General features: G+C 67.6%; 2 protein-coding genes across 2 annotated transcripts in view; both read right to left on the reverse strand.

The window, feature by feature from the left end:
* Positions 1-819: 819 nt before the first annotated feature.
* Positions 820-2176, reverse strand: LOC113962687 (cadherin EGF LAG seven-pass G-type receptor 2-like; the record flags this gene model as incomplete). The annotated part of the gene is given in 3 exon segments (XM_027673449.1): positions 820-1328; positions 1330-1448; positions 1690-2176. Coding segments are annotated over 3 exon segments (723 nt in total), but the record flags the coding sequence as incomplete, so codon positions are not given.
* Positions 2177-2217: 41 nt separating this feature from the next.
* LOC113962686 (cadherin EGF LAG seven-pass G-type receptor 2-like) overlaps positions 2218-9455 on the reverse strand; it is a 28731-nt gene continuing 21493 nt past the window's right edge. Inside the window, 10 exon segments of the mRNA XM_027673447.1 lie at positions 2218-2335; positions 2406-2488; positions 3111-3242; positions 3811-3927; positions 4397-4523; positions 5405-5481; positions 5559-5671; positions 6456-6630; positions 7467-7667; positions 8936-9062. Of these exon segments, the coding sequence (XP_027529248.1) occupies positions 2311-2335; positions 2406-2488; positions 3111-3242; positions 3811-3927; positions 4397-4523; positions 5405-5481; positions 5559-5671; positions 6456-6630; positions 7467-7667; positions 8936-9062 (1177 nt within the window). The 3' untranslated portion in view covers positions 2218-2310.

Consider the following 9455-nt stretch of genomic DNA (forward strand, 5'->3'; position numbering starts at 1 on the left):
CCCCCTGGGCACCCCCATCCACCAAGGAGGGGCAGCGGGTGTCTAACAGGCACCCAACAGGCACCCAATGGGCACCCCAATATCCAGTAGGCACCCAGTGGACACCCCAACACCCAATGGGCACCCAGTGGACACCCCAATATCCAGTGGGCACCTGGCAGGCACCCTAATACCCAATGGACACCCCAAAGATACCCAACGGGCACCCCAAGGGATGCCCCAACACCCAACAGGCACCTAATGAGCACCCCGACACCCAGCAGGCACCCCAACACCCAACAGGCACCTCAACACCCAATAGGCACCCCAAGGGATGCCCCAACACCCAACAGGCACCTAATGGGCACCCCAATATCCAGTGGGGACCCAATGGACACCCCAACACCCAACAGACACCCCAATATCCAGTGGGGACCCAGTAGACACCCCAATGCCCAATGGACACCCCGACACCCAATGGACACCCCAATATCCAATGGACACCCCAACACTCAGTGGGCACCCCAAGGGGTGCCCAACACATAACGGGCACTCAATGGACAGCCTGACATCCAATGGGCACCCCAACACCCAGCAGACACCCAGTGGGCACCCCAAGGGGTGCCCCAACACCCAACAGGCACCCCAACATCCAATGGAACCCCAACACCCAGTGGGCACCTTCACACTCAATGGACAGCCCAACGCCCACTGGGCACCTGGGGGGCACGCGGGGGGGCACCCCAATATCCAACGGGCACCCAATGGTCAATGGGCACCCAACAGCCACCCTTAAACCTGATGGGCACCCAAAGAACACCCCATGGGCACCCCATGGGTACCCTTGAACCCAGTGGGTGCCCAAAGGCAACCCTGGCACCCAAAGGGCGCCTCTTGGGCAACGTGGCACCCAATGGGCACCCAGTGGGATCCCTGGCACCTGATGGGCACCCAAAAATCACCCTCGCACCCAGTGGGTGCCCAAAGGTAACCCTGGCAGCCAAAGACCCCCCCGATGGGCACCCAACAGCCACCCTCACACCTGATGGACTCCCAAAGGGCACCTCTTGGACACCCTGGCACCCAATGGGAGTCCTGGCACTTGACAGGTACCGTGGCACCCCATGGGCACCCAACAACCACCCTGGCACACCACAGACACCCAAAACCAACCCAGGCACCCCAAGGACTCCCAATGGGCACCCAGGAGCACCCCGGGCACACGCTGGCACTCACTCAGAGCCGGAGGAGTCCTCATCAGCGGTGCCCGCGCGGATGCTCATGGCGATGGGGGTGAGGCCGCTCAGCTGCTCCTCAAGGCTCTGCCGGGCCCGGGGGGCCGGGGGGGGCACCCCCGTCACTGCCTGACGAGGCGGCCGTGCCCGCAGGGGGTGGCGGGGGGGGCCCGGGGCGCTGGGCACTGCCCCCCCGCTCGCTGATGGGGGGCAGGCACTTCTTCTTCAGGATCCCTGCAAGGGAGGGGGCATCACCCGGCAGGTTTGGAGGGTACCCATCCCATACGCACCCCCTGGCACCCAAAGGGTGCTCAATGGCCACGTTGGCACCCAGTGGGTGCCCAAAGGGAACTCTCACACCCAAAGGGTATCCAATGGGCACCTTGGCACCCAAGGAGTGTCCAAAAGGACCTCTGGCACTGGATGGGCACCCAAAAAGAACCCTGGCACCCACCGGGCACCCTCGAGCCCATACCTTTGTGTGGGTGGGGCAGGGGCAGCAGCAGGGGTTCCCTGGGCAGGGCCTCCCCGTTGGGCCTGAGGGGGTCTCCCCGGGGGGGTCCCCCCGCCCCCCCCGCCGGCTGCACCCGCAGCCCCTCGGTGCCCGCCACGCCCTCGCTCTCGCTCGCCGTCGTCACGAACTCCCCCGGCCAGTACGGGCACCCCGGGGGCACCAGGGCGGCACCTGCAGGCAGGGGGTTGGTGGGATGGGCAGGGCCACGACCCCCCGGCCCCCCGTGGGTGCCCCCCAGCAGCACCGAGCCAGGGCCAGGGTCCCCCCAAACCCACTGGGTGCCCCCCCTCAGCACCCCAGACTGGACGAGAGACTCTCCCCACACCCACTGTACCCACTGGGTGCCCCCCAGCAACACCGAGCCAGGATCAGGGACCCTCCCCAAACCCACTGGGTGCCCCCCCCCAGCACCGGCCAGGTCAAGGGTCCCCCCATCCCTAGCGGGCTGTTAGGGGGCCGTTACCGGGGCCGGGAGGGCCCGAGGGAGCCCCAGGCAGGGGGTCCCAGCCGGGGGGGGGCTCGTCGTCGCTGTCCGACGAGTGGGTGGAGCCGTAGGAGCCGCTCGGGTCGTCCAGGGATAGGTCACTGTCCGAGTCCGTGTCGTGCTCTGGAGGGGTCATGGCTCAGGGGGGGCCCGGGGACACCCCCCGTGCCCCCCCAAGGGTGGGGGTCGTTACCCTCGGGCTGCTCCTGCGCGTCGAGGAAGAGCCCCCCGGGCTCGGGCAGCGGCCCCGGGCTGCCCGCCAGCCCCGAGTCCTCCCTGGGGGGGGGCACGGCAGTGTCAGTGCCTGGCACCCCCCGGGGCCCAAAACCACTGATAGACTGCCCCCGGAACCCCAAAAATACCGACAGACACCCCAACACCACCGACACCCCCCTGGGACCCCAAAACCACTGCCAGACACCTGCTGGGACCCCAAACCCACTGCCATCCCACCACCCCATCCCTGTGCCACCCCTCCAGCCCAGTGCAGTGCCCCCAACCCACCAACTGCTTAACCCACCGCTCTACCAACCCATGACCTGCCACCCCAATGCCGTGCCCCCACCAACCCCATAACCCCCCCCACCACCCCATGACCCTGCCAGCCTCCATGCCCAGTGTCATGTCCCCCCCCCCCCCCCACTCCCTCCCCCCCCCCCACCCCCGAGCCGTGCCATCCTGCCACCACCCTGCCACCCTGCCACTGCAGTGCCATGTCACACCCCCAACCTGCCACCACCCCACCACCCCCTCACCCTCTCACCCCAACACCCCAGGGCCATGTCACCCCACTCCCCCATCACCTGCCAGCACCCTGCCACCACCTCGCCATCCCACCACATCAGTGCCACCCCCCTTGTCCCCCCCGTGCCGTGCGCGGTGCCCGCCATGCCCGCACCTCCTGACGAATGGGATGTAGCTGTGATGGCTCTTGCCTGACCGGGCTGTGCTGTGCAGGGACCCCGAGGACCCCCCGCCCGGGGGGGGGGCACAGCGGCCCTGCCACGTACGTGCTGTCCCCGCCATACGCCTGGCACGGGCACAGGGAAGTCACGGCCGGGCTGCCCCGAGCCCCCCCGAGCCCCCCGGGGGGCTGGAAATGGGACAGGGGCATCACAGCTGTGCCAGGGGTGCCCCGAGCGCCCCTCTGTCCCCCGGGGGGCTGGCACGGGGATAGGGACATCACAGCCCTGCCAGGGGCTACCCCAAGCCCCTCCGAGCCCCCCATGCCAGAGACAGGGATGACACAGCCATGCCAGGGGCTGCCCCCAGCCCCCCCAAGTCCCCTCTCCCCTCAGGGGGTCTGGCACGGGCACAGGGATGCCACAGTCCAGAACGGGACTGCCCAGCCCACCCGTGCCAGGGAGAGGGATGACACAGTCGTTCCAGGAACTATCTCAAGACCCCTCGGCACCCCCAGCAACCCCCGGGGGGCTGGCACGGGGACAGGGACGTCACAGCTGTGCCAGGGGTGCCCCCAGCCCCCCCAGCCCCCCGTGTTTCCCAGGGGGCTGGCACGGGGACAGGGACATCACAGGGGCTGCCCCGAGCCCCCCGTGCCCTCTCCCATGCCCCTCCCCATCCCCCCCGGCACTCACGGGTGTCAGGGTGGCCTTGGTGGCCAGTGGGGGGTGGTGGCGGCGGGCACAGCTCAGGCGGAGGCTCCTCCGCACCTCCTTGCTCAGCACCACACAGGACAGGAACATGAGGGGCCCCTGGGCACACGGGGGGGCACATGGGCATGGGGGGCACAGGGGAGGGGTCGGACAGCCTCGTGGGGGACCCCAGTGCCACCTGAGGGGGCTCCCAGAGACGTGGGGGGCACCCCTTTGGCACCCCAAACTGGGTGAAGGGACCCACACACACACTGGGTGCCCCCCACGGGCACGCTGGATACGGCGAGGGACCCCCCCCGTGCCCACTGGTGCCCCCTAAATGGGTTTGGGACTCTGTGGGCTCTGGAGGGGAGGTGCCAGGGCTCTCTGGGGGTCCCAGGGTGGACTCTGGGGGTCCCAGGGGTGGTGGACTCTGGAGGTCTCAGGAGTGGAGGTTCTCAGCTCTATGGGGGTCCCTGGGGGTCCCTGGGGTGGGCTCTCCGGGGGTCCCAGGGTGGGCTCAGGGGGTTCCAGGGTGGGGGCTCTGTGCTTTCAGGGGTCCCAGGGAGCGATGCGGGTGCCCGCTGACCTGGAGGCAGTTGGAGGCAGCAAACAGGTAGTGGCACAGCAGGGCATCACTGTTCACCGACAGCAGGGCCAGCAGCCAGGCCAGGCTGGGCACAGCCAGGAGCACGGCCGCCGTGCGGACCCCCGACCTGGCACCCCAACGGCGCCCCAGTGTCACCCAACAGCACTCCAGTGTCACCCCAGTGTCACCCACACCACCAGCATGGCTGCTGTGTGGACCCCTGACCTGGCACCCAAGTGCCAACCCAGTGCCACCCCAGTGCCACCCAACAGCGCCCCAACAGCACCCACAGCAGCAGCACGGCCACTGTGACACCCCCAACCTGAGCACCCCACTGTCACCCCAGTGTCACCCCATGTCACAGCCCCCCGTACCTCCCCCCCCGTGGGTGTCCCAACACCCTGTGCCCCCCCACCCTCCACAGGTAGCCCAGCACCCCATACCCCCCTGCCCCCAGTGCCCCCCCGCCCCCCCCACGGGTGTCCTGTGCCCCCCTGACCCCACAGATGTCCCAACCTCCCCCAACCCCCTGCCCTCCTTGGGCATTAAAGCCCCCAATATTGCCCTGCCCCAAATGCCCCCTTACCCCCCATGGGTCCCCCTGCTACCCCCCCCAGTGTCCCCTTGTCCCCAGTGCCTCCCTGCCCCCCTCAGTGCCCCCAATGCCCCCAATACCCTCCACCAGTGCCCTCTTGTCCCACTCTGCCCCCAGTGCCCCCCATGGGTTCTCCCCCTGCCCCCTGTGCCCCGCTGCCCCCTATGGGTGTCCTCCATGCCCCCAATGCCCCCCATGCCCCCCTGTCCCCCATAGGTGCCCCCCATACATCCCACAGATGCCTCCCTGCCCCCAATGCCCCCCCTGCCTGCTGTGCCCCCAGCCCCCCGTGGGTGCCCCCTGCCCCCAGTGAGTGACCCTGCCCCTCATGGGTGCCCCCAGCCCCCCGTGGGTGCCCCCTGCCCCCGGTGGCCCACCCCAACCCCCCGTGGGAGCCCCCTTGGGGCACTCACGCTGAGCCCTTCTTCTGGAAGCCCTGTGGGGTGGCACACGCGGCCCTGCCCGCCAGCAGCAGGAAGAAGATGCCGACCTGGGGGCGAGGGGGGGTGAGTAGGGCGGCTGGGTGGGGGTCTCCCCTGCCCCCCTCGCCCCCCGGCTCCCACTCACGGCGAGGGCGGCAGCGGCGGGACCGGCCAGACTCCACACGAGGGGGTCATGCAGGGCCAGCCAGCAGAACTCGGGGGTCCCATAACCCTCGGGGTCCAACCCCACGGCCAGGCCTGCAAAAGGGGGCGCAGGGGCGGGGCTGAGAGGGGGCGGGGCTAAATGGGGCATGGGTGGGGCAGGTGAGGGGGTAAGGTCGGGGTGGGGCTGCTTCGGGAGCGGGGCCACGCGGAGTGGGGTTTTGAGGGCAGGGGGGTGCTGGGGACAAGGGGGTGCCCATGAGGGGCTTTGGGGGTACAGAGGGGACCCATGGGGGGCTTTGGGGGACATTGGGGACAAGGCAGCACCCATGGGGGGCTTTGGGGGCATGGAGGGGACCCATGGGAGGCAGGGGGGCACTGGGGGCTATTCTGGATTGGGGAGGTGCAATTCGGGATTGGGTGGGGCTATTCTGGGTTGGGGTGGGGCTATTCCAAAGTGGGTGTGCCTACTCTGCATTGGAGTCGGGTTATTCTGGACTGGGTGGGGCTATTCTGAAATGGGGGCAGGGCTATTACAGATTGGGGGTGTGGCTATTCTGGATTGGGTGGGGCTATTCCCTATTGGGGGCGGAGTTATTCTAGATTGGGTGGGATTATCCTATTGGGGGCATGGCTATACCCAGGGGCGTGGCTATGCTGGGCAAGATGCACCTGGGGGAGGGGCTATATCCTGGGGGCAGGGCTACACTTGGAAATGAGATCAATCTGATCGGGGGAGGGGGCTCAAGGGGGCGGGGCCACTGCTGAGAAGGGGGCGGGGCCACCAGAAGGCGTTTACCCAGGTGGGCACCTGGCACCAGGTGGGCTGTGGGGTGGGGGCGGGGCCAGGGGCGGGGTTAAGGTGGGGGGCGGGGCTCACCGGTGATGAAGGCAGGCAGCCCCCAGCCCAGCACGTGGTAGAAGCGCATGGGCCCCCTGTCCACGCTGCGGGGCTCGCTGCGGCGCCGGTACAGGTGAAGGGCCTCCAGCAGCCCCCAGCCCACCGCCCCCAGGTACAGGAACTGCAGCAGGATGGCCACCACCGTGCAGGCCAGCTGGGACACCCCCACCCCCGTCACTGGGTGTCACGGAGCCCACCCACCCAGGATGGCCAGCAGATGGGCCACCACACCCCCTCACTGGGTGCCACTGACCCGACCCACCCATCCCACCCACCCCCAGATACAGGAACTGCAGCAGGATGGTCCCCCCATCCTGTCACTGGGTGTCACTGAGCCCACCCACACTGTGCAGGCCAGCTGGGACACACCCACACCCGTCACTTGTTGTCACTGACCCCACCCAGCCAGCCCCACGCTCTCCCAGGTACAAGAACTGCAGCAGGATGGTCCCCTCACTGGGGTCACTGGGTACCCACTGACCCCTCCAGCCAGCCCTGCCCGCTCCACCCTGCCCACCACACTCGGGCACAGGATGGCCCCCACCGTGCACACCCCCTGGGCCACATCCCGTCACTGCTACACCCACCGGCCACACCCAACGAGTCCCACCCACCAAAACCCATCCCTCCCCCCTTTCCCCACCTATTTCACCCACACCCACCCATCCACAACCTCCCCAGTGGTGGATCCCCAACCCCCAAATCCCATCAGTCCCTACACTTCCCCCCACCCATTCCAGCCCCACCCACCCACCTCCCAGGCTGTGAATCCCCAACACCTAAATCCCACCATTCTTCACCCTTTCCCTCCCACCCCCGCACCCCCAACCTCCCCAGTGGTGGATCCTCAACCCCAAAACCCCAAATCCCACCAGTCTCCCCCCTTTCCCCACCCATTCCAGCCACTCCCAAGCTGTGAATTCCCCACCCCTCAACCCAGATCCCCCAATCCTCCCTGTCTCCCCCCTTTGCCGTCCCTGCCCCCCTCACCGGGAGCTCAGCCTGGTTGATGCCGAGCAGGAAGACGAGCTGTGCCAGGAGCAGGGCGGCGGCGCCGTGCCGCCGGATGCTGTGCCGGTTGGAGCGCAACCCCCGCAGGGTGCCCAGGGCCAGCACCACCAGGGCCAACCCCGCCAGGGCCACCCCCAGAGAGCCGTAGGTCAGGGCCGCCAGGGGCAGCACCTCCCCGTTCTGTGGGGAGACACGTCCATGGACACGTCCCTCCACAGGGATATGCCCATGGACACGCCCATGGACACGCCCATGGATACGCCCATCCACAGAGAGATGCCCATGGATTCGCCCATGAACATGGACACAGCCATAGACACACCCATGAACACATCCATGGGCACACCCATGGACACGCCTGTGGACACACCCATAGACAAGGACATGCCTATGGACACTCATGGAGCCATCCATGGACACACCCATCCACAGGGACATACCCATGAACATGCCCATTGACACGGACATGCCCAAGGACATGCCCATGGACACAGACATGCCCATGGACATGCCCATCAACAGAGACACGCCCATGGAGAGAGACACGCCCCCTCCATACAGCCCATCCAGTCACTGGGCCTGGAAGGCCTCACCCGCAATGCCACACCCCAATTTGAAACCCTGCCCACATTGTTCAGCCCTGCCCCTTTAAGCCTCACCCACATTGCCCCTGCCTCTTGGAGACCGACCTGCCCAACTGCTATTGGCCCCACCCCAAGGGAGCCCCACCCATCCTGATCAGGCCTGCCCACTGAAGCCCCACCCACCTTCCTCAGCCCCGGCCCCACGGGCACTTATCCCTGCACTGACCCTGCCCCCCCTTCTGCTAAGACCCTCCTACCCCTGTCCCCTCCCCTCTATCACCAGCCCCTCCCCTGCCCCTGTAGCCCTGCCCCTATGCCTGGAACTGCCCACCAACCTCGTGCTCCATGTCCCCATGTCCCCAGCAGGGCCCTGTCCCCACCCCCTGTGTCCTTCCACGTCCCCTGTGTCCCATCTGTCCCCCCCCCCCCCCCCGCTGCCCCCCCCAGGGCCCTGACCCAGGTCACCACATGCCCCAGGGTTGCTGTATCCTATCTGTCCCCCTGTGCCCCCATGTCCTCTCTGTCCCCATACCACCATGCTCCCATGGCCCCATATCCCCCATGTCCCCCCATGTCAATCATGTCCCCCCATGTTCCCTTGTGTCCCCATGGCCCCCATGGCCCCTGGTACCCTCATACCCCCATGTTCCCATGTCCCCCCATGTCCCCATATCCCTTCATGTCTCCATGTCCCCTCGTGTCCCCATGTCCACATGTCCCCCACCCCTCCAATGTCCCTTCATGTCCCCATGTCCTTGGTGTCCCCATCCCCCCACGTCCCTCCATGTCCCCATGACCCCTGGTGTTTCCATCCCCCATGTCCCTCCATGTCCCCCCCGTGCCCCGGGTGTCCCCCTGTCCCACCTCCCGGCGGGAGATGTCCATGAGGACGGCAAAGCTGGTCAGGTGGTGACACTGGCAGCTCACGTGGCTCCGGTTCCTGAAGGCGACCTCGCAGCCCCGCGCCGACCAACCGCCCGCGCCCCCTGTCCTGCGGGGACCCGTGGGGACCACGGGGACACCACGGGGACGTCAGGGACACATCTACACCCACCGGCATGTCCCTGTGCCCCCTGGAGTGCCCCTCTCACCCCCTGGGCTGTCCCCATTCCCCAGAGTATCCCTGTCATCCCCCGGGCTGTCCCTGTGACCCCTGGAGTGTTCCTGTCACCTCCTGGGCTGTCCCCATTCCCCCGGAGTGTCCCTGTCTCCCCCAGGCTGTCCCTGTGACCCCTGGAATGTTCCTGTCACCTCCTGGGCTGTCCCCATTCCCCCGGAGTGTCCCTGTCTCCCCTGGGCTGTCCCTGTCACCCCCAGGGTGTCCCCATTCCCCCCAAGTGTCCCTATCTGCCAGGCTGTCCCTGTGCCACCCCCCCCCACAGTG

The sequence above is a fragment of the Neopelma chrysocephalum genome, unplaced genomic scaffold (genome assembly GCF_003984885.1).
Source record: "Neopelma chrysocephalum unplaced genomic scaffold, ASM398488v2 Primary Assembly neopelma1_184483, whole genome shotgun sequence".
In the NCBI taxonomy this organism is placed as follows: domain Eukaryota; kingdom Metazoa; phylum Chordata; class Aves; order Passeriformes; family Pipridae; genus Neopelma; species Neopelma chrysocephalum.